The sequence below is a fragment of the Hypomesus transpacificus genome, chromosome 15, assembly GCF_021917145.1.
Source record: "Hypomesus transpacificus isolate Combined female chromosome 15, fHypTra1, whole genome shotgun sequence".
Classification (NCBI taxonomy): domain Eukaryota; kingdom Metazoa; phylum Chordata; class Actinopteri; order Osmeriformes; family Osmeridae; genus Hypomesus; species Hypomesus transpacificus.
The window spans coordinates 8,626,969-8,650,226 of NC_061074.1; the positions used below are offsets into that span (position 1 = coordinate 8,626,969).

Here is a 23,258-nt window from a genome sequence, read left to right on the forward strand (position 1 = left end):
GGCTTAAAACAAAATGAAACACCCAACCTATGTTGCGTAGGTGACAAACATCAGACATGCTAGTTTACCAGAGCTGTCTGTTGTTTACAACCTAGACAGTACTGGAAAGATGTGTGAAAGCCTAACTAACAGTTGTCACCCTGGTTGCTAACCCACTCCTTGTCAGAAACAGTCATCCTTTGTCCATACACAGTCAGAATCACTCTCTGTATTTCCCATCTCTTGGAACAACAAACCAGTAGAAAAGAAAAACAGGACAGGATCAGACACTGCTGTGAAGCTCCAGCCAGATTTAGTGTTTTGCTTTTTTGGGGGGGGTTTGAAGGAAGCAAGATCAGAATAGTTAGCTAGATTATTTAATTTCTCACATCTGCATTGATACGTGTCAACAGATCCATACTCCTGTGTCCTCTCTCCTTGTCATATGACTCATACAGCATGGCCTGAATACACAACCGTATAATACAGTACAATACCCATACATAGCAGCTCTCTTGCTTTGTCCAAGGATCTGAAGGTAGCAGAGGAGGAGGTTACAACTGAAGTTGTTCTATATGCATCTAGGTCATCTGGGACAAGCAGCCATGGTGGTGGTTCAGGCCTCCGTACTCAGTGAGAGAGCACAGGGACACAGTGATAGGGAGTGTGCTTCCCAGCTGCCTGCTAGGCTGAGTGTTGCATTAGCACCGAGGCCAGGCTGCCTCTTCATGCACTGGACCAACAAAAGGCTCCTCTGTGGAGCTGAGACTCTGCCATTAGATCTCAAAGTCCACACGACCGCCGCCCCGGGGCAGTGGCTGGTCAGACACACACTCTCACACACATGCACTTACGCACACACACACACACACACAGGGTCAGCTGATGTTACCCGCACCCTGCCCCACCTAATAGCGGAGAGGACATGTGTTTGATAAAAGCTATGGCTGATGATTGGCTGCCTGGTACGACAGCAGTCATTGGGCTAGGGCTGGTGGTTGACTCCAGGACCCAGAGGTGAGGACTGGAGCTAGCTGGCAGGGAGACAAAGGGCAGTTGGGTATGGGAAGATATCCTCTTGCTAAAGGGGCTACCGGGCGGTGCATCACCTTACCTTACGTAATTGGGCCCATACGGACACCAAATGGCGCCAGGGTACTCGCCAGGCAAGCCTACCCACCAGGGCTCTGAAGGTAGCAGAGGAAGCGATTACTTCTCAACTGTCCCACCCTAGTGCACCTGAGGAGTACCTGGGCTGGACCCTCCCTGAGCTGGGCCCTCCCTGGTCTGGACCCTCCCTGAGCTGGGCTCTCCCTGGGCTGGGCTCTCCCTGGGCTGGGCTCTCCCCAGGCTGGACCCTCCCTGAGCTGGGCTCTCCCTGGGCTGGACCCTCCCTGGGCTGGACCCTCCCTGAGCTGGGCTCTCCCTGGGCTGGACCCTCCCTGGGCTGGGCCCTCCCTGGGCTGGACCCTCCCTGAGCTGGACCCTCCCTGGGCTGGACCCTCCCTGGGCTGGGCCCTCCCTCTGTCCCTCTCTCCCCACAGGGAGCAGGGCTGACTGGACTCATCTGGGGCCGGGCCGGCAGTGAATGGCTCTGCTTGTGTCTTCACTTCCTCCTTCTTTTTTCCCCCCAACACAATGGTAATTGGCGGTGGGGGTGTGTGTGTGCATCTGCTACCATACCCCTCAGTCCACCCTGCCCCCACCCTGTTGAAAAGCTCATTAAAAAAGCCTGCTGTTAATGAGCTAAAAGGATCATAGAGATTCGTTTTCATTAGAGGGGGTGGGGTTAAGGCCAGAGATGCTGGCGTAGTGCTTTTTCGGTACCCCCTTAAAATGGAGTCAGCAATTATACAACCACCAAACGCCCCGCCCCCCCCCCCCCCCCCCCCCACCCAGTGATGCCCCCGTGCCCATAAACAACCCGGCACCCCCCTCACAACCAACACCCGGCGTCCCTTTCTCACAACCGCCCTTACCTACCTCTCTCTCATCTCAACATGCAGCCCTCGCCCCCTTGAAGCACAACACGTGAAGCCACAACATTTCAGAGATTGCTGTAGCCAATTGTTACAGTATGCAGCTGTACAGCGCGTGCTTGCCACACACACACACACTACAGGAATGGTAAAAACCGCCCTCAAAGACTAAAGCAGAAACATCATAAGGATGTAAACAAGCAGCAAGGGTCCCTAGTCTCAGAGATGTCATTAAACATTAAAAAGTCGAGGTTGACTGTAGTCACTGCTTAAACTAACGCCATTGGGCAGCACGTTATGTGATGCTGAGATGCGACTGCAGGACAGTCTAAATCCTGTTCAAATGACAAACGGCACACACACACACAAAGAGAAACAGCACACGTTTGTATGGCTTTGCTTCTTGTACCTTTTTAATGGAGTTTTCTCACAACCAAGTCAATAACAAAATTGCCAGAGACAGTGGTGAGGGTTAGGCTCACGGCAATGGGCCCAGAGAAACAGAAACTACAACTGGAATGCTGGGATAGTGAGTTCAAGGCATACAGCAAGTACAGGCAGTGGACAACACGGCACAGAAGACTGCCATTTTCTATATACAGTATTGGTCCCTGAACAGACATATTCCCGTCATATTATTCACATCGACCCTATTGTCTAATTTCACAAAGCGTTATAGTTACAATTCTTTCAGAAAGTGTCAAGAATAGGGATTCCCTGCTATCAGTGTAAATAGACGATAACGACAACACAAGTCACAGTAGTCACATAAGAGAGAGGCGTCCATCGTAGGTAGACAGCTAGCGGATGCGCTCGCTAGCAGGTTATCTTGTCTTGCTTCCTGGCTTGCGTCCCTGTTGACACAAGCCGATGACCCTCGGTGGGCTTGAAGCACAAAGCACAGGACTCGTCACATCATGGCCTGAAAAGTACTCACAGGACAGTACAAGCATGGGTTCAAGCAGAGTGCTCTGGAATAATGTCCCTGTATACACACGTCGCAACACACACACACGCACGCAAGTGCTCATTCAGTGGTTCCCACAAAATTCTCCCACCAATCAACTAGCTATTACTGTAGCTCTCAACCCTGTAGTTTAGCTGTATATAGACTTTTCATTTGCACAACCACTAACATGCAGTGCCCATAAATAAGGACTAATTCAAACAGGCAAAGGAACCAATTGAACATCAAATGGCAGTAAAACATGCATACGCTTCAAGCAGGTTTTTTTTTTTTTTTTTTTTTTTTTACAAAAATGTAAACAAAGAAAAGTTCCCCCACAATAGTCAAGTACAAAAAGGTAAAGATTTTTTTTTTATCACACCCGTTTTATATTTGTACATATTTTTAAATGTACTGCATTTCTGAGATGCATAGAAGCCAAGCAAAGAAAACATCAGCATGACATATTCACATTTATAAAAATAAAACAACAAACGGCCCTACACGAAGATAGGAACCCAACCTCACCAGGCTCCACAGCCCTGTAAACTTTACATCCAACCGACACGTGCTGTCACAGCCAAGTGCCTTTTCAACTGACAGTTAAAGAAACTATACGCTAAAAATTCACTTGTCCATGTATTTTATTATTTGAAACATCCAGCAGTAAGATATCTGGGTCTGACCCTTACGGTATGACCACAGGATATGCTCCCATGTTCATCTGTTAACGTATCCTGACTGTTGTCTCACACGAGTAATAGGAATACAATTGTGAAAAGATTTATTTAATAATTGCCAAATTAGTCACCAGTTTGCAGAGTGGGAGATCACATGATCCTCCTGTGTTTTGTGTCGGAAAGCGGTAATCAACTTCCTGTGTTCTGATGAGCAGCGGTGGTTCACTTCCTGTTTCCTGTGAACCCCATAAGTCCCGCCCCCCTTTGGGTTGCATGTCCTAGTTTAGTACTGTGGTCAAAAAGGCACTTGTTTTTTACCCTTGTCTTTGCATATGCTAACTATCAGCAGGATGAGAGTGGGTGAGTCTCTTGGAAAGGGAAGTGAAGGCTGGTGACCACAGCTGCTTTTTCTAGTCTGAACTGACCACCGGTTCTATGCTTAGTTTCATACGAATGCACTTTTATCGAGACACTTTTGATTCATCATGCAGATGTGTAGGTTAGGCAACAGAGATCATGGAGAGGAATTTTGGTTTATACCAAGGCCACCTCTGTGTTAACATCACCAGCCAGTTCCTCCAGTTTGTCCTCCAGTTTGTCCTCCAGTTTGTCCTCCAGCTTGCCCTCCAGCTTGCCCATGACACAGTCCTCCAGCCTGGCTGGGCTCACACTGTCCTCCACCTGGGCCTCCTGGTCTTGCTGCTCCTGCATCACCATCTTGTCCACCTCGGCTCCGCCGCCCTCCATCTGGTCCAGGCTGGCCTCCTCCTCCTCCACCTCCTCCTCCATCTGGTCCAGGCTGGCCTCCTCCTCCTCCACCTTCACCACCACGCTGGCCTCCTCCGGCTTGGGGGCGGCCATGGCGTCGGCGGCGCTGGCCTGGGCGTACGCCCCCACGCTGGCATGGCTCAGCCCGTGGACCTTCTTCAGGTGCTTCTCCAGGGTGGCGTAGACGGTGAAGGGCACCCTGCACAGCTGGCAGAGGAAGGGCGCCCGGGTGCCGCGCACGCCGTGGGTCTTCATGTGGCGCGTGAGCTTGGAGCTCTGGGCGCAGGCGTAACTGCAGAGGCCGCAGCGATACGGGCGTTCCCCCGTGTGGCTGCGCCGGTGAACCGTCAGGTTGCTGCTGTTGCGGAACTGCTTCCCACAGTACTCGCATGCCTCGTCCCTCTTCTTCTTCCCTGAGACGCCGTTGTTGTTGTTGTTGTTGGTGGTGTTGCCATTTCCTCCTCCTCCTCCTCCTCCTCCTCCTCCTCCTCCTCCTCCTCCTCCTCCTCCTCCTCCTCCTCCTCCGCCTCCTCCGCCTCCTCTTCTCTGTTCGTTCTCCCCCTGCCAGTCGTGGATGACCTCACTGTTTATGTCTGCGCTCCAATCCCTTTCTCCGTCCACCATCTCCACCTCCCCCTCCCATTCCACGACCCCCCTCCCTCTCTCGTCCCTCTCTGGGCGTTTGGGAGTGCAGTTGCCGCTGGCGATGCCGCTCTCCCCGCTCCCGCCCGTCTCTCCGCTCTCCAGCGAGCCCTCGGACGGGCTAGCGCAGGGCGACGCGTGCTGCGGCTCACCCTGTGCCTCGGGCTCGTCCTCCCCCGCCTCGCCTCCCTCCCTCTGGGGCTGGAACAGCCTCAGCAGGCTCCTGCTGGAACCTCCAGACTGGGGGGTGATCAGCACCAGGCCAGAGCCGGTGGAGAGGTGTTTGGGGAGAGTCAGGTCCAGCTCAGGGTTCCCCTGGTCACTGCTGACCACCCCATCTCCCGCTTCTGCTTCTTGAGTCAGAAACCCCCCCCTCTCCCCCTGCTTCCCGTCTTCCTCCTCCATCGCCCCGCGCCTCATCTCCATCCCCTCGTAGCCCGCTCCTCCTCCCCCAGCCACCCTGCGGTGGGTCCTCATGTGGCGGGCCAGCTGGCCGCTCTGGGAGAAGGCCTGGTCGCACAGGCCGCAGTGATAGGGCTTCTCACAGGCGTGAGTTCTGCGGTGGGCAGACAGGCTCCGCAGGGACTGGAAGCCCTGGCCACAGAGCTCGCAGGGGAACCCTCCCTGGGGGAAGGGAGAGGCAGCGGGTGGGGAGAGGGATGGAGAGCGGCCCAGGCCTAGGACGGCAGAGCCGGTGCCACCGCTGCCCTCGGCGAGCTCTCTCAGAAGCACCGAGAAGTTGAGGGCCTGCTGGTCTCTGGAGGAAGGGGCGGAGTTGGACCGGGCCGAGGTGGAGCTGTTGCTCTGGCGGTGGGGATGTGGGCGCGAGCCGGACGGCTGGAATGCGGAGGCCAAGGTACGGCTGAGGTGACGGGGGTCGAGTGTGGCGGTGGGGGGTTTGAGTCGTCGGTGAGCTCCCCTTCCTCCTCCTCTCACTTCCTCGTCGACCTCCTCCTCTTGGTAGATGCTGAAGGAGTGAGTGTGCTGGGCATGCTGGAGAAGGGCCCAGGCCGACGGGAACACATCCTCACACTGCTGGCAGGTAAAACCAGAGGGCTCCTCGGCTGAAAGCGAGAGAGAGAGAGAGAGAGAGAGTTAGTTATCACAGTACAGTCAGAGACAAGCTGTCCTTGGGGGTTAATGATCAGGATGTGACGACATAGTCCCAGACCAATGTCCAGACAGGAGCCAAGCCTGACGGAGTGCAGACAGATAGAACACAAGAGGAACCCAGACAGCTGGGACTGAGGCAGAGACAAGTGGCTGGGCCACGGGGAGAGGGGAAATCAGCAATGGAGAGGCCAGCAGAGAAAGAGAGAAAAGAGAGGAGATGGATAGCTGAAGTACATCTGGAGATATTTTTATACGTGGTTAGCTTTGTCTCCCTAACCCAGAGCCACTCTCCAATTAAGCTGCAAATTGCTAATTAGCGGAACGGAGAAAACGAAGGCTTTATGCAAATGAGGCACTGACTCAGCCTGCTTGACAAATGAGACCCCCTCTGCATAAATCAAAATTGGGAAGAAGATGCCCAAATTGAGGGGGGGGGGGGACAGTTCTATTTTTTTCTGAGAGGTTCAAAGCCGACTCTGCTATAAGCCTCTTTCATGTTTCCTGAAGTCAAATCCGTCTGTATTTTACTAGAGGGGGGGAGGAGAGAGAAGATGAAAAAGGCAACTGTTTCTTTCTTTCTGTCTTTCTGTTCCCCCTCCACACCCTCCCCGTGTCTGCCTGAAGAAGAGAGGCGATGTGATGGACTCGTCCTTTAACCCAGCCTGGACTGAAGGAGCAAGGGAGAAGTTTCCATTCTTTTTATTTGATTAATAGGGGGTGAAGTGGTAAAGATAGAGGGGGGGACTGGGAGACTGAGAGATAAGAAAGAATTTGTTATGGTCGAGATGCACCACAAAAATATGTCACCCCACGGATTGTGCTCCACCCTCCAACCTCACAAACTCTTCAAACCCTGCAAATCTCTCCCTGAGGGGGGGCTTTTGTCTCGGGGTCCTGGAGTGAAACACAATACCCGGCCGGTTTCTCTTTCGCTCTTTCTTTCCCTCTCTCCCTCGCTCTCCTTCTTTTTTTGTTGTAAGGATTCCCATTTGGCCCGGGGTAGCACTTGAATATTAAGCAGAAGCAATAACTACTAATTAAAAATGCAGATTGGCTGGGAGCACTAACGAGCAGCAGGCAGAATCTCTTCTCCCCCGGGAAAAGGAGGGAGGAGAAAGAGGGGGGGGGGGGCAGAATTGAAAGAGGGCAAAGCGATAGAGTGTTGAAGATGGAGGGGGGGGGGGGCGTAATTCTGGAGATGAGAAAAAACAAACAAGGAGAATAAATAAAAAGAAATGAGACAGATGCACACGGTAATACATATCTCTCTCTGTCTCTCTCTCTCTCTCTCAACACGTTAAGGGCCACCTAATCGTTGCGGGATAACTGCTCTTTCGCTCTGAGTCATCTTCTGTAGATTCAAGAAGGCCTGAACTGTCCCCCTCCCACAGCCAAACCAACCTACATCAGACTGTGTAAAACCCCATTCCCTCCCCAACTGCCACACACCCTCTGCCCTTTACACTGTAAACATCTTAACAAACCTAGAACAAGTGCTGTACACCTCAAACACAAATCTCACCAAAAAACAAACATTATGTCCACACAAAATCCATGTAGTGTTCAACATACTTGGTATAAAGGCATTCTTAGGAACATAAAAAAGTCTGACTCATCAATCTCAATGAGCCTGCTAGATAATACACAAGCAATTACATTTTGTTATTAAAACTTTAATTAAAAAAAAGTTATCTTGTTTTGCATAATTCAGATACAGTATTGCTCCTGGGTAGTGCACGTGGTCGGTTTGTTGTGTAAGCCTGTGGGCAGCGAGCAACCAAGCTCGTGTGTGGATAGAGACCGAGAGAGAACAAGATGGAGGGAGAGAAAAGAGAGAGAGTTCAAGGGAGGAAGAGAAAGGGGTAAAAAAAAAAAAAAGAAGAAAAAAAAAAAGAAAACGAGAAACAAGAGAGATTCAGTCGAGACAGAACGTGAAAAACAAGAGACATGGATGGTCGGAAACAGCACCCAGCACGCAGCCGTCCCCTGGGTGTTACACAAAGGAAGGAAGAGAGCGTGTGTGAGTGTTTTCGTGTGTGTTAAGACAGCAGTGCGTTAAGCTGTTAAAAGGTTTTGGTGGTACCGAAATGATGCATGCATGAAAATCATGTCCAGTCACAACTGGTTGGACATGATGAGCATGTTTGTGCTTGTTCTCCTTTTCCTCTACGTGTGTGGAGGCTTTACATACGGGCCATTCATCCTCTCGTCACTGCCCCCACACACACACACACACACCTTACAAGAGAGAAGTACAACTGAGAAGAGCGGAAAATGTGAGTGTATCACAACAGTCTCACAAAGCCTCCTTAACAAAACGGTTTAGTTCATTTGAAGATCCTGTGTTTTGTACCAAGAGGAACTTTAAAAAGATATGTTCCTGATCAAATCCTTTACACTGCTTCGAACCTAGTTTGCGTTCTCAGGCCAGTCCAACATTGTTCTACAACAGACATTCCAAGTCACCATTGAAGGAGGACCGAGTCCCCAAATGTTCTCCAGTGTTATGACACAGTGAGACAGGACCTAAAGGGTTCATGCCCTCCCACGTGTCACAACTCATGTATTTAGATCGTTTTAGATAGCACAGCAAGCTCCACTCCGAATCCCCGAATAATCAAAACAGTGGTGGTGACATAGAAGACCTCAGCTTGGCGCAAGGCAGGCCAAGGGCCTTTAGAGTCGCTTTCTGTGCATGATGCAACGTCCTGAACTGGTGTCATCTGTTTGTGTGTGTGTCATAACCTGCACACACACACAAACACACACAAACACAAACTCTTCTGCCCCTCACAGCCCAGCTGGTCTTCCGCTCCTGCCCACCAGAGGCCCGTGTCAATGCGTGGCCAGAGAGCACGATGTGTGTTTGTGTTGTGTTTACCTGGCCACTTCACCTGAGAGACTGACAGCCAAGGAGATAGAGGGGGAGCTCAGGTGCTCCGGAGCCCTCAGGGACACCCCTCAGGGCTTCAGAACCCCCACTGCTGCCTGTCCTTTCCACACAATTAGCCTCCGCGTCGCTAACTCACAGAGGGCCAGCTACTGGCAACAGCTAACTAATGAGCTGGACTGGGAGGTGGGGCAGTTATTAGTAGGAAAAGGAGAGTGAACCCACCCCCCCCCCCCCTCCTCAAAAATACACAACAAAACAAAAAAGGAGATAGGGGAGAGAAAAAACGGTGACTAATTAGCGACATGCATGCACTCACCTGTTCGGTTAGGCTCCGCCTTCACCTTCCCATTGGGCTCCTCCCCCCAGGACTCGTCCCTATCCATGATTCTCCTCAGCTCTACATATCCTTCACCCGTGCCAGTGTTCATGCGGCGTGGTTGCGTCCGATTGGCTGGGGACGGAGGAGTGTTGGCATTGGGGGAGTGGCTTCGAGAGCGGCAGCCACCCTGTTTGTGCTGGATGAACGCCAAGATGTGGGCGAGAGGGAAGGCCTGGCCACACTGGCCACAGGTCAGGAGGTCACGACATTCATCACACCTGCTGACCTCTGGCTGAGACGACCTCTCCACCAATGGGGCGCCCGCTGCCGAGTTTGAGGATTCCGGGACATCTGGGAGGATGGAACGGAAAAAGAAAGAGGGATTTTTCAGATGCCAAGAAAGACTGACATGGGCAATTAGGGGATGGGGTGAAAAACAGTCAAACGCTTCCTTGTAAATCAAGTTCATCAACTTGAGTGTATGACCGCGTAAATGTAATCTGGTAAACCATGCCCAACTGTTCAGGTAACAGTGAACAGGATGACTTTTCGTTATGAAAGTATATACTGGGTGGCTGTTCGGGGAAATAAACACTTTTTTTTCAGTGCAGCTTTTCATTCGAAGCCCTCCCCCTGGTTGGACCATGGTATGCCAGCACTGACTACTTCCTCCAGCTATCTTATCTTGTCTCGCAACAAGGCTGAACGTAAACCGACCTATAAGTCTGATCTCACACCAGCAACACCAACTATATTTCTTAAACCAACTAGGCCTATATTTTTCATTCCAGCAATTGAGAAAATGAGCCGAGAGGGCCCTTGACAAAAACACTCCTGCCTGCCTTTCCTAGTTTATTGCACAAAAGGATATTCTAACGTTTACAATGTAACTACAGGGCTCAGTTTCTTAAGAGTTCTTCTAATACTGGGAATATACAGGTCACTTTGGATTCGAGTGAGTGAGTCAGTTACATTCGATGTTGTCATGGACACGCCTAGAAGCAGGGACATGGTTCACCTGTCCAGGCTGGGCTGTGTGTCTCTGTGTACAGGTACAGACAGTAAAGTCGAAGTGGATCTCACCGGTGGTTACTTAAAAATGTCACCTTTCCTGTTTCATTGCTGCTGCGCTCGCTGTTTGTGCAGGCAAGGCGCGGTTGCGCGCACAGCGTCGGGCTTGTGGTCAAACTAGAAAAACTAGAAAAGCTGTGGTCTCCGTTGGGGAAAAGAAATATGACGTTTTATCCTCGAGCTCTCAAACGATAATAGAACATGGCTTGATAAAGTGTACCGTAGACGAATGGGGCACATGGCCCATCGTAAGTTGCTCATTATGGACATTCCTGACAAAGTCAAGTATCTCTCGCCAGGTCAAAGGAGTTCCGGAGACGGCTGTCCATCAGTTATAATTGAGGCTTATGGCATAGGAGTGATATTTTAATGGCGATCTCTGACAAAGTCTATGAAGTCACTAGGACAAAAACTAGGTTGAGATTCCCGGGTCAAGATGCAATAAGGAAATGGAGAGTCACCAAGATCGCCCCCCGCGTCTCGTTAGCCCCGAATTTACTAAGCACAGTATATAGTATCGTCTAAACTATATTAGTACAAGAATATAAATAAAATCTACCTTGAAACCACTTACAAATAGCTAATATCTAATAGCCTACTTTTAATTGATTTATCATTACTAAAAGCCATACCAACATGTTTTATCTTGTTTTTTATTTTTTTTATTAGATTCAGTGATAGGCCTATAAGGAATTCACAAATAATGAGTATAATCAATAAAGGTGTCCATAATTATGTGGCTTAGCCTACCTTGAATTGCAGTCAGGTGTTGTGGTCGGCTTCCGAGTTTGCGTCTGGACATTCTGTGCAAAGGTTTGACTTGGGTATCCACAGTCCGGGATCGACCAAGATCAATCACTTGGCTATGCTAAATGAAGTGAAGTTATCATGAACAACCTGGCACGAATTACAGACTGCCCGATTCCACGGTGCGGACGGGACGTTGTTGTGACTAGCTCTCTGAAGTCTACCAAGCCTGTTCAAGTTCAGGCTACCAGCCCCGCAGCGCAGGAACGAAGGGGCAGGGGCAACATGTTTTAGGCGCCGCCTGCCAATGATCCTCCGACCCCGACCCCGCCCTCCAAACACACACGCGCTTGCACGCACGCACGCAAGCTTGCAAACACACATATACTTTTACATATAGACCTAATAACACGTGTTGGAACACATGGCCTATACATATAACGCGTACAGTGACAGAGAACGTTTGGAACACTTCCCTATCCCTGTCTAATTAATAATGAATGATTATGGTGTATTAATAATACTTACATACGACAGCAATGAACCGTTAAGATCTATGAAGCTTAGCCTTGTTTCTTTACTAAGGATGTGGGTGAGGAGGAAGTGGCTTTAACGAGGTCGCTGAAGACAGGTGTTTTGCTGTCCGGCTGATTTCGAAACCGAAGAAAACTGGCGGTTTGTTTCACCCCCACTACCAGACCTTATAGATACATTACAGAAAACCTTATGTGACAAGTCTCTTTTCAATGTATCTGAGCCCAAAAAGCAAAATAAACCATTTAACTAAAAGGCATAGATTGGTGTAAAACCTAATAAATAATCAGCGTCATACTTGGTATCCGAATTTGAGACATCTTGGACTTTCATTACACAATGTAGTAACACAACATGTGACGACTAACCCTTCTTTGACAAGACTGTCTAACAATGTCTTTTCTAAAAGCATTTGGACATTTTTTTATAAAGTGTGATAATGAGTTTTGGCGCCATCTGGTGACGAAGTCAAAACATTATTATGGCTTTAGGTAGAGTCCATTAAGTTAAGTTCATAAACACAAATGAAGCGTCCGACACATCCAATACTCTGTGTTCGTTTTATTTGGAATTCACCATCTAATATTTGATATTATTCGGAATAAAACAAAACGTAACTCATAACAGTTCACATGTACATAATTGTGTAGGTGGGTGACTGAGCTGCCTGGCTTACAAAGACTCTGAGGCAGAAGTTAATCAATAGTTTTCCAAATATTCACAAAATGACAATTTCCATCAGAGCATTTTTTTTTCCAACTTCAAAAGGAGCAATCGTATTTACAGATGCATCTGTGTTGAACAGGCAGAAGTGACCGTGTGAACAGGTGAGGAAAAGAAAAGAGAGGACTTCTCTTTGCCAATGCCAATTCCCAGGATTAAAGATTCAGAGGTGTGACCAGATGCAAGGTATCAGTTTTAATGACAATTCATCAACGACTCTAGTTGCAGATGAAATAACCTATGATACCAGATCAGAATTCACTATTATGACATTCATCTCCCAAGTCTGGCCTTCATTTCAGGTCTTCACTTGCCCTTTCCCCTCCAGGTCCCTCTCTCCTCTTCTCTCCATCGTCTACCAGGCATACTTTCTTCTCATGCCTATTTGCCTCGAGGACAAGACGGAGACAGAGGAAGGGATGAGAAAGGGGGAGGGAGGGGTTCAGTGTGTCTCTGGTTGTCTCAATATCGGTAGTATGGGCTCCTTGATCGTGAACGAGACCTCCTGAGAGACAGACATGGAGAGAAAGAGAGAGGAAGGAGAGGAGGGAGGTAGGGGGGGAGAGAGGAAGGAGAGGATGGAGGGAGAGAGGAAGGAGAGGAGGGAGGGAGGGGGGGAGGAAGGAGAAGAGGGGGGGGGGAGAGGTAAGGAGGGAGGGAGAGAGGAAGGAGGGAGGGGGGGAGGGAGGGAGGGAGGGGGGGGAAGGAGCACACAAGATGCATGACAATGTGAGACCAGATCCTGCAGCGCTCCAGTCACCTGCACTAGACTCCTCTCATGGTTTGACTGTGTGTGTGTGTATGTGTGAAACGTCTTTCTGACAGGAACTACATTTCGTGTGTGCTCACGTGCACGTATAATGTGAGACAGTCTACGACCAAGAATATCAAAGCCACAACAAGACAAATCTCAAAACGTATCCAAGTGTGTGTGTCTGTGTGGGTGTGTGTGTGTAATGTGGTGATAGAAGCACCCAGTCCCTCCGTGTTGGCAGCGAGTGCTGGGATTCTCTGGGTGTCTCACATACCTTCTGGATGAGCTGTGGTCACGGCCTGGGGGAGCAGAGGGCAGAGAAGAAGCAACATGATTCATCAAGACATCAGCCTGCAGCAACACTGGGGCACATGACGCTTTGGCGGTTGAAACAAACGCGGCACAGTTAGTGGCGCCCACTGGAGGGGTTTGAAGAGCAACCTGTGGGTGCTCGGGGCAGGGGGGGGGGGGGCAGGTTACACCCGCCGAGCGCTCCCCCCCCCCTGCTGACAGGTGAGCGGGTGGCCTTCAGGGACTTACTGTATTTGGATGGCGAGGGCGACGGCGAGGGCGAGTGACTTTGGTGCCCGTACTGCTTCTCCCACTCGTCCCTCTCTTTCTCACGACGCTCACGCTCCCTGGAGGACAGCCGATTGGTCAGATATTCATACTAACACAACACTGACTCTCACACACACACACACGGTCTTACTTCATGCGGATCTTGCGTGCCATGGTTCGCAGCTCCCCCTCTCGCTCCTGGGAGACACACATGCGGGCAGCATGAAAAACATTGTCTGGTGCCGGGAGGAATGTTCAACGTGTGTGTGTGTTTGTGGTGGATACTGTGTGAAGGTGACACACACACACCTGCCGCTTGTTCTCCTGCTGCTGGATCTTCACCTGGGCAGCTCTCTTATCCGCCTTGGCTGAGGGAACAGAAAGATCACAAAAGGAAACAGATTTACTCCTCATGTATAACAAGCGATCCAGCCTACGAGCTCATTCCTCGTAACTTAATACCGGCCAATGTGACGACAGCCAGCATCTCTTTGGACCCTTAGTGCTCCATTTGAACGTTACAATCATACAGTCATTACAATCGAGCCATCATTGAAACATGTCAACATGAGGCAGTGAAACAGGCCGTGTGTGTGTGTATAAAGGTGTGTTTGCTCATTTAAATTCTCATGCTCATTTAAATTCTTATATATATATATTTATTTATTTTATTTATTGTTTAGTTCTTAGAATTAGTTGAACTATTATACTTTTTAAACTTAATTTAAGATCCATTTATGCAGTGTTTCCCCTACCATTATATTAGGGGGGCGCCCCACCCCCCCAACGGCACCCCCCACCCCCCCCCTGGAAGGTCCATTTAAATTTTGTTAACTTGTCTGCACCTTCCTGCCACAGTAGACTGTGTTTGTGTAACATACATGGAGAATAAACCGAATTCTGATTCTGATGTGTGTGTGTGTGTGTATGTGTGTGTGTGAGCAGGGAGCTTCACTCACACTGCCTGTTGAGGGCCTTCTGCATGCGTATCTTCAACTTCTCCTGCGGGGTCATCTTAGGCTGTAAAACACACACACACATCAGAACAGTCTCCAGGCTGGGACGCAGGCCTTCTGTGTGTGTGTGTGCGCGCACGCTAAGTCTTATATACAGTGCCAGGTGGTTCGGACCCGGGTTAGCTGAGGGCAAACATACATATAAATAAATCACATGTAGGGTCTATGGTGTTCCGCCAGGGCTGGAGGAGAGGGCGCTATGTGCCATGAGGAGAGGTGAACTCTGTGCCTGTTCCCTGCAGATAGTCTGGGACAGCATGACTGGGTGAGGGGGGTGGGGGTCAGGTTACATTTCACTGGTCTCTCCATATGGGTCTAATGTATATATGAATGTAGGGGGTGCGTGCTGGAAGGGGGGGGAGTAAAGGGGATTGAACAAAGCAACAACAAGTTCAGGTCCACTGAGTTCAGTCAGGAGTTGTTTGTGTTAAGTGTTGCTCATGAAGGCCACACCCCTTCCTGGGTGTACCTGGCCAGGTAGGAATTCAGCTGGTCATGCAAGAACTACAGGTCAAAACAGCTCCAGACACACAGTCCTGTCCCAGCCTGCTCTCTGCTGCAGAGAACACTTGCTCCTTGCTGCCCCTCCCCCCCCTCCGCCACAGCCACTAGTCTCTCACAGCCCAACAGGCTCATTACTAGCTCATCCTGTCCAGATTCAGGGACGTGATCGAACGTCAGCGCTCATAACCCATGACAAAAGACTCGGGACGAAATCAAAACACCATCATGTGTTCTCATCTAGCCATATTCTGTCTGGGCTCTGATCTCCCAGCGACTGTGCCGGCAGGGAGATCTCCGCCCCCCTTGGTCCGCGTCCAGGTGAAGTCCTTCCTGAACTGGTTTGAGCTCTCGCTACGCCTCCCCGGGCCTCTGGTGGGAGAGGCGAGGTGTGGCGCGCTGGCTGGCCTGCCGGGGCTCGTTAGCAGCACCTGCTGTCCAGGAGGCGTCCCAGCTCCCCAGGCCCCCTGGCTGGCTCAGCGGCGCAGGCCGCGGCTAGTCCACAGCCCCGTCTGAAACCAACTGGAGACGCAAGCGTGCGTCTTCCTCGCTGCCTCAACGAGCACCTGGGATCTGAAGCGATTGGACGGGTGAAAAACCACATACTTGTTCCACTGCTGTTCCGCATCAGCGATTTAGGCAAGGAAGTGACGCTGCATTTTCAGAGGATCCAAACCCTATGACACAGTCTATAAACGACACATCTACACGGCCCCAGAATGGTCGACAACCTACATCTAAATTCTACTATAATACTGTTGAACCACAAGACAGGGCTAACTATTAAGGTTCCCACCATTCACAGAAGTCCTTTAAACACATCTATCTTTACCCAGGACTGCTCCTGCAAGACAACACGCTATTGACAACAACACTTACCCAAAAAATCTATAGAGATCATTGATGAAGGGGGCAGGGCACAGGAAAGGAAGCAAGAAAAGGAATCAATGAGGGGACAAGCACACATCAGCTTTCACCGTTCACCTTACAGTGACTCCACGACAGTGGAGACTGAGTGAGAAACACTACACACTACAATGGATCAATCCCACCCCTCTGACCACCCAATCACCAGCCCCCCGACCCCCAGCCCCCCACCCCATGGCCCCCACCCCTGCTCAGAAGGCCCTTCACTGGCTACCTCCACCCAGGGCAGAGGTCACCCGGAGCTCTATTCAACACAGAGAGGAGAGAGACGGGTGTGGTCAGAGACGCTCCTCGGCAGACAGCTCTGGAGGCTCCTCCCACACTGTCGGTGGACGGCAGGAAAAGGGGCGGGGCTACAGCCAGCAGGGTGAGCAAGGTGGTTACACGTCAACACTGGGAGCCGCTAAACGGTCACACGTCCAGACGGGAGGGCGGAGTCAAAAACAGGGGGCTGAAAACGCCATAGGCTGTGTGTAACGGAGGCCCGGGGGAGGGGGCGGGACCCCGCAACCTGATTGGACAACCAGGGCAGCCTGTCAGGAGTGAGGGAGGCGTAGACTTAAGCAACAAACCCAGCGAGATCAAATTCTTACTGACTTTGGCAGCTCCCGTCTCTTTACCACCCGGAGTATCAGGCCTGGAGGGGGGGGGGGGAGAGGGAGGGGGGGAGAGAGAGGGGGGGGACATGAACGCCATACATACATAATACATCAAGTTCTCATCCAATGGCTCTACCTACAGGACAATCAGCGGTACTACATTTAAGATACTCATTTAGACTCAGGTGGTGTCCACGGGTCCACAGTGTTGTTGGTTGAGCTGTTGCCTTTTTCTACGTTTACACATATTAAGAAATGGGACCAAACGCCCGCTGGGGCTGTGGATGTGTGACGCAGAGCTGCTGTGTTGTGTGTGACTCAGAATGAGCGTGTGGCCTCATGTCCTCTGCATGCGTGCCACCACAACAGCACTCACTTTCTCAGCTTGTCAGACAGGGCGGTGGCAGAGGGCGGGGCCCCCCTGGGGGAAGGGGAGGGGCTCCGGCTGGGGGGGCTGGGGGACAGGGGGGGGCTGGGGCTGCTGCTGCCCCCTCTCCGGTGCCCTCCGGAACTCCGACCCCCCCACTTGGCACTGGCCCCCTGCCGCGAGCTGGAGCGAGACCTACAGGAGGGAGGGGGGACGGTCGCCAAGGTTACTCAGGGTGCCCGCCAGCACCCACACACACACACCGACCGACACACACACACACACGCCAGTTAAGTTCAAGCGTGCAGACACACACACATCCAGGACCACACCTTCTACAGAGGAACATGCCTTTTCTCTCACACACACACACACATGTTCCAGTTAACCATGTTTTGTTACCGGCCGCCAAAAGTCTTACCGTGTTCGTCTACGAGCAGAGTAGCGCCGGCCCCTGTCCCTCTCTCTCTCCCGCTCTTTCTCCCTCTCTCGGTCCCTCTCTCTCTCCCGCTCTCGGTCCCTCTCTCTCTCCCGCTCTCGGTCCCTCTCCCGGTCGTTGGAGTGCGACCGCGTGCGGTTGTACCTCCTCCGGCTCCCGCCCCCTCCGTTGCTGCCCCGCCCCCTGGAGCGCGAGTCCGAGCGCCGCCTGGAGCGCGAGCCGGAGCGGGAGCGGCGCCCGCCGCCGTCCCGGCCCCCCCGACCCCGCCGGCCGCGGCGTGAGCGCGAGGAGGAGGAGCGCGAGGAGGAGCGTGAGGAGGAGGAGGAGGAGGAGTGGCTGGAGGACGACCTTCGTCTGCTGGAGAGACAGACACACACGGGGATGTTAGGACACGCCCCACAGGCTCATAGAACTCAGGAGTTCCGTCAAAGTAAAAAAAAAAAAAAAAAAAACGGGATTCAGATTCAGGTTGTCTTCCGTGGTGCGGCGTACTTTAAGCTGCTGGTGTTGCACAGCCAATCACAGTCAAGAGTGGAAACAGGTGATCAACTAACGGTGGGAAAAGCAAGCCCATCCAGGGTGCTTTAGCTTTAGCCAACAACGCAGAACATCATGTCATGCAGTCCCATCATTCTTGAATGTGCGTCAGTGTCTCTCTCTCACACACACGCACGTCTGACTTGTGCTTGTTGCTGGGGGCGACATGCATAGCTCAAACTGTGATCTTTCTCTGTAGGCTAATTCACTACATGGCTAAGAGGATCCAACAGACTGGTCTGACCATCTCAGCTCCATCACACCCGCCAACCATACAAGCACCCATCTGGCAATCTACATCTACTGAGGTAATTTGGTTGGACAGCAAAATGAGTGACAGTAGAACACAACCAATGAGAAGCCAGGAAGGGGAAAGTTACCGACCGGGAGCCCCTGCTATGACCTGCGGGGTGGTGCTGCGAGTTGACGGGGGGGAGGGCAGTAGGCGGAGCCTGGTTGGCGGCAGCGGCGGCGGCAGCCTCCTCGTCACTTCCTCCAAAGCTGGTGATGAAGGTGATCTTCTCTGGGCCTGGCGACCGGGAGCGAGACCGGGACTCGGAGCTGGACTCGGACTCAGGTCTGAGTGGAGAGAGGGGGTGAGAGAGAGAGGAAGGATGAGCACCTGGCGCTGGCGGCCATCTTGCCCGGGGCATCCACAGCAGCTGAGCGTGGCAAGAGCAGTGGGAGGTCCTCACCTTTTGTAGGGGTCGTAGGTGGGGCTGTCCCTTCTGGCGTAGCTGGAACAGACAAACACACGTGTGGCATTTAGACTCGATGCCCTCCCATTGGTTTGTGGTAAAAAAAAAAAGGAAGTGTTGAAGGAGGGGGGAGAGGGTGAAGGAGCCAGTCAGGAGAGCGGCCAGGGGTTCAGGCTATGTTCTGCAGGGGAGGGGGGGGGAGTCAGGTGTTCAGGCTGTGTTCTGCAGGGGGGGGGGGGGGAAGGGGGGGTCAGGTACCTGGGGGGGCTGATCTGTCGGCCCTTCAGCCTCTTCTCTCTGAATTCCCTCCTCTGTCTGCGAGAACGACGACCCTGTGACACATCAAACACACAGTGAGGGAGACGCGCACACGCACACACACGCGCACACACACGCACACACACACGCACACACACACGCACAAACACACGGTTCCAGTCTTACAGAGTACATGGCCTTCTCTGCCTCCAGGGCCTTGGCATGTTTGATGGCCTCCACTTCCTCCTTGTCCTTCCTCAGCATCCTATTGGACAACGTCATAGGTCACTTCCTGGGTACAGTGTTGCATTTTTTTTCTTTCACATCGGACCAGTGACGGCGAGGGTGACAGACTAACCTGACAAAGTCTCCTTCTGCCATGCCATACGGTGAGGCCATCTTGTTTATGTCCAACACCTGCTCCTGGTTCAGCTCATCAACATCCACCTCCACATCTGTGACACACACACACACACACATTTAAGGTTAGGACTGAGCTATGTTAAACTCCAACAGTATGTTCAATATCAAAGCGTGGATTTACACTAACCACCCCACGCAAAAGTTTCCTCACCGATGTCGGGAATGCCCTCGTCTTCCTCTGATTCGCTGTTCTCCGAGTCGTCCTCTTCTCCCTTTTCTGATTGGCCGTCGGGCTCCGTCACGGTGCTGTCCTCGTACGTGTAGCCAATGGTGGCCTTCTTCTCAGCCAGCCTGCTCAGCGAAGAGAAAGTATCACACACTGAATACCAACCAACTCGATAGACGAGGACAGAGCACTCGTTTGTTTGTGAAGACGGTGGGGCGTACTTTTTTTTCTCGTCCTCGTTTGGCCTCTGCAGGCCACCGTAGAGCTCGTCCACGTAGATCTGGTACAAGCACTGCTCCTCAGAGACTGCAGGGAGGGTGACAGAGCACAGACACAACATGAGCAAAATATACCCAGCGGGAGCTAGGACCCAGGAGACAGCAGATGAACCGCCTGCCGTCCACAGGAGGGTCCTGTGTGAATAACAAGGCCAGTGGAAACTCACTGTTAGCAAAGTCATTCTGCACCAGGCCTCGGTAGCGCTCATAGTTGCATTTCCTCTCCTCCGACTCCTGTTCCGGAGTGCTAGAACCACAATGGAATACAGTACACCAAATTAGAGCCACACACACACACACCCTCACCATTTGTTCCTATGCAAACCAAAGTATTTTCTCTGAGGCCGACTTACACTGTGCTGAGCAGTGGAGGAGTGTAGGTGGGTATGTAATCAAGGTGAGCTCTCACGTCAAACCTGTCAATCATGTTATTGGCGTCTCCCAGCCAGGGCATCCTAGACAGAAGGGCATGACACATGAGTAATCACACAGTGTGGGCTGTGTGTGTGTGTGTGTGTATGTGTGTGTGTCTGTTTTCCTCACATGTTAATGGGGCTTTCTGCGGCGAGCGCAACAGCAGAGTCTAGATGGATCTTATAGGCCCGGCCGTGAACCTGAAGGAACTGAGCCGGGTCCTTTTTCTGCAGTGGAGAGATGGAGAGAGAGAGAGAGAGAGAGAGAGAGAGAGAGAGAGAGAGAGAGAGACAGACAGAGAGTGAGCAGAGGGGACACTTATCACATTCTCAGAGTGACATCCAGAGGGACGGGTCTTACAATCTTCTCGTAGTACTCTCGCCGGCGCTCGCCGCGTCGTTTGTAGTCCACCATCATGCCACGCAGTTTCCTCTCGTGCTTGCGGGCCTCCTGCCACATGACGGCACCGCTCGGGGTGGGGGCGCGGCGCGGCACGGTTGCTGTGGAGATGGGGGTCAGTGAGTGTGAGTGTGTGTGTGTGTGTGGGGGGGGGGGGGGGTAAGAGAAGGAAACACGAAATAAATCAGAGGATGGGTGTGTGTGCTCCTCTATCTCAAGTCTGGGCTTTGCCCCACAACCTGTATCACCCTTAATTGCCCGGCATGGATAACTTGTCATAAGAATGTAAACGAACTGGTCATTTGGCCATTGCGCTAGGTCCAAACACACGCTGAACTTATAGGAATATTTAATTTCTCTGAATCACATGACTTTTCGGTAAAGAAATAACGTTAGGTCCTTCAAGACCATAAACTGATAGCGTTTTAGTTTAGTACGGGTAGTGTGGTAACTACATATCTAACGTACTGAGTAAGTTAGTGCTCTGTAACCAAGCTAGCTAGCTAGCTCTAGCAGCTAAAGCCACAACACCATGCAGCTGGTTGGTGAGGTTGAGGGGACTAGGGAAACCATTTTGCATATAATTTCTAAATAATGTTGCTTTCTTTAATACATACAACTATAAAACCATATTTAGAATGTAAACTATTACGTATATGCTGTTAGACAGACAATCAGAAAAAGCATGCAATGCTGCAAGTAGCTAGCTAGCTAATTATAGCTAAGGCTACCTGGCTAGCTACTGCAAAATTAACTAGGCCTCAGTTAGCTAGCTAATGCTAGCTTTCTATGTCGTAGAACAATAACGTACTAAGCTAGCCAACTTGCTACATTTGAGGTGAAGATAGGGTATTGAGAAATACATGTGTGTGATCAGAAACTAAAATATTTGAATACCTACCAGTTTTTGTAAACCAACAACAAACACTTGGGTATTCCGTTCAGATTGTTCAACTCGGCGATTGCAGCCGAAATCTTGTCACACCTCCTTGTGTCCCAACAGAGGAAGTTTAGTGATCTCGAACAGAAACTGCATGCACTACCTCTAACGACCAGAAGGGAGCAGTCGATTACATGTCTTGTTCTGCATGAGTCATGATTGTGCATGTTAACAAGAAATTGTTGATATTCACACGGATTTATTTGTTATTCCTCTGTATCACATTGCCCTGCTGCATTAACTTAAAATGTGATTACCATACTTAAAATACTTTTCCTCAAAACCACCTGGATGATACAAAATGTTCTGGGTCCCCATGAAACAGACTAATTCAATGATTCACACCCATCACAAGAAGGCAAAAACTAAGATGCAAAACTAAGATAAGATTTAAGATAAGACTTAGATGAAAACTAACACACAAACATTCACAGATGGACTTGAAACACTGGATCTAACACTGTGAACTGTGTTAGAAATCATGCATCAATATGTTCATCAATTAAAACGTAATGTCCAGAGCGCTGTCCCACTGGATGCATTCTGGAGGGAGGGTTTTAGTTTCACATCCTGACCGTCACAGCAGGTGTGAAGGGGTTCCTGCAATAAAGTGTGTGTGTGTGAGAGAGAGAGAGGAGAGAGAGAGACAGAGAGAGGAGAGAGAGGAGAGAGAGGAGAGAGAGAGACAGAGAGACAGAGAGAGAGAGGAGAGAGAGAGAGAGAGAGGAGAGAGAGAGACAGAGAGAGAGAGGAGAGAGAGGAGAGAGAGGAGAGAGAGAGACAGAGAGAGGAGAGAGAGGAGAGAGGAAAGAGAGAGACAGAGAGACAGAGAGAGAGAGGAGAGAGAGGAGAGAGAGGAGAGAGAGAGACAGAGAGAGAGGAGAGAGAGAGACAGAGAGAGGAGAGAGAGGAGAGAGAGTGACAGAGAGAGAGAGAGAGAGGTGAGTGAGTGAGAGAGTGAGTGTGAGAGAGAGAGAGAGAGACAGAGAGGTGAGTGAGAGAGAGATAGGAGAGAGAGAGTGAGAGAGATGGTAAGAGCACACTATTTCCTACATTTCCTTCTGGTCAGGGTGGGGACAGGAAGCTCATGGTCATTTCCAGCAGGTCAAAGGTCACATTCGTCATACTCATAAGCCTCTCCACCCCTGTGACCTCTCGCTCACTTTCTGTCTCTCACCATCAAAACATCACTCTCTTTTATCTCTCTCAGTTTACGGACAAACCGAAGGCATCTACGACCTTTATACAGACACACACACACGCACACGCACACACACACACACACACACACACACACACACGTAAACACACACTCACACACACCCACACACACACACACGTAAACACACACTCTCATACTCTCAGTTGGCTGAACTGGGGACTTCACTGGCTCTGACATCAGTTGAAACATGGAGGCCAGCCAGGTGGTCCACAGGCAGTCAGAATCTGTGTGTGTGCGTGTGTGTGTGTGCGCGTCTTTGATTTAAATGATTGCTGAGAAGTAATGTGCGTGTGCAGTCTGACCCAGTGACACAATCACAGTAGCTGAAAGCCATGATGGGATAACAAAAGCAAGGTCATAGTGAA

The 23,258-nt window shown here is 51.0% G+C and overlaps 2 protein-coding genes across 4 annotated transcripts; both read right to left on the minus strand.

Moving 5' to 3' along the window:
* Window positions 1–2,349: 2,349 nt before the first annotated feature.
* Window positions 2,350–11,410, minus strand: znf296 (zinc finger protein 296). Its single transcript, XM_047036390.1, has 4 exons — window positions 11,141–11,410; window positions 9,317–9,670; window positions 4,880–6,058; window positions 2,350–4,765 (listed from the first exon to the last, which is right to left on the minus strand). Exons 1-4 carry the CDS (start codon window positions 11,190–11,192, stop codon window positions 4,119–4,121), a joined length of 2,232 nt encoding a protein of 743 aa, XP_046892346.1. The 5' UTR covers window positions 11,193–11,410; the 3' UTR covers window positions 2,350–4,118.
* An 807-nt stretch (window positions 11,411–12,217) lies between these two features.
* Window positions 12,218–21,739, minus strand: LOC124478182 (CLK4-associating serine/arginine rich protein). Of its 3 annotated transcripts, none has more exons than XM_047036370.1 (21): window positions 21,633–21,739; window positions 20,693–20,832; window positions 20,462–20,559; window positions 20,272–20,373; window positions 20,086–20,165; window positions 19,862–19,946; window positions 19,626–19,765; window positions 19,410–19,506; window positions 19,238–19,316; window positions 19,052–19,125; window positions 18,791–18,832; window positions 18,480–18,674; window positions 17,541–17,912; window positions 17,129–17,314; window positions 16,751–16,790; window positions 14,669–14,729; window positions 14,019–14,077; window positions 13,861–13,907; window positions 13,689–13,786; window positions 13,423–13,447; window positions 12,218–12,899 (listed from the first exon to the last, which is right to left on the minus strand). In XM_047036370.1, exons 2-21 carry the CDS (start codon window positions 20,789–20,791, stop codon window positions 12,857–12,859), a joined length of 2,022 nt encoding a protein of 673 aa, XP_046892326.1. In that variant the 5' UTR covers window positions 20,792–20,832; window positions 21,633–21,739; the 3' UTR covers window positions 12,218–12,856. The 3 variants fall into 3 exon arrangements, 2 of the variants coding, with proteins under 2 accessions (XP_046892326.1, XP_046892325.1); XM_047036369.1 differs by having other exon boundaries at window positions 17,541–17,915; XR_006957215.1 differs by lacking the exons at window positions 12,218–12,899; window positions 13,423–13,447; window positions 13,689–13,786; window positions 13,861–13,907 and having other exon boundaries at window positions 14,050–14,077; window positions 16,747–16,790; window positions 17,541–17,915.
* Between the last annotated feature and the right edge of the window lie 1,519 nt (window positions 21,740–23,258).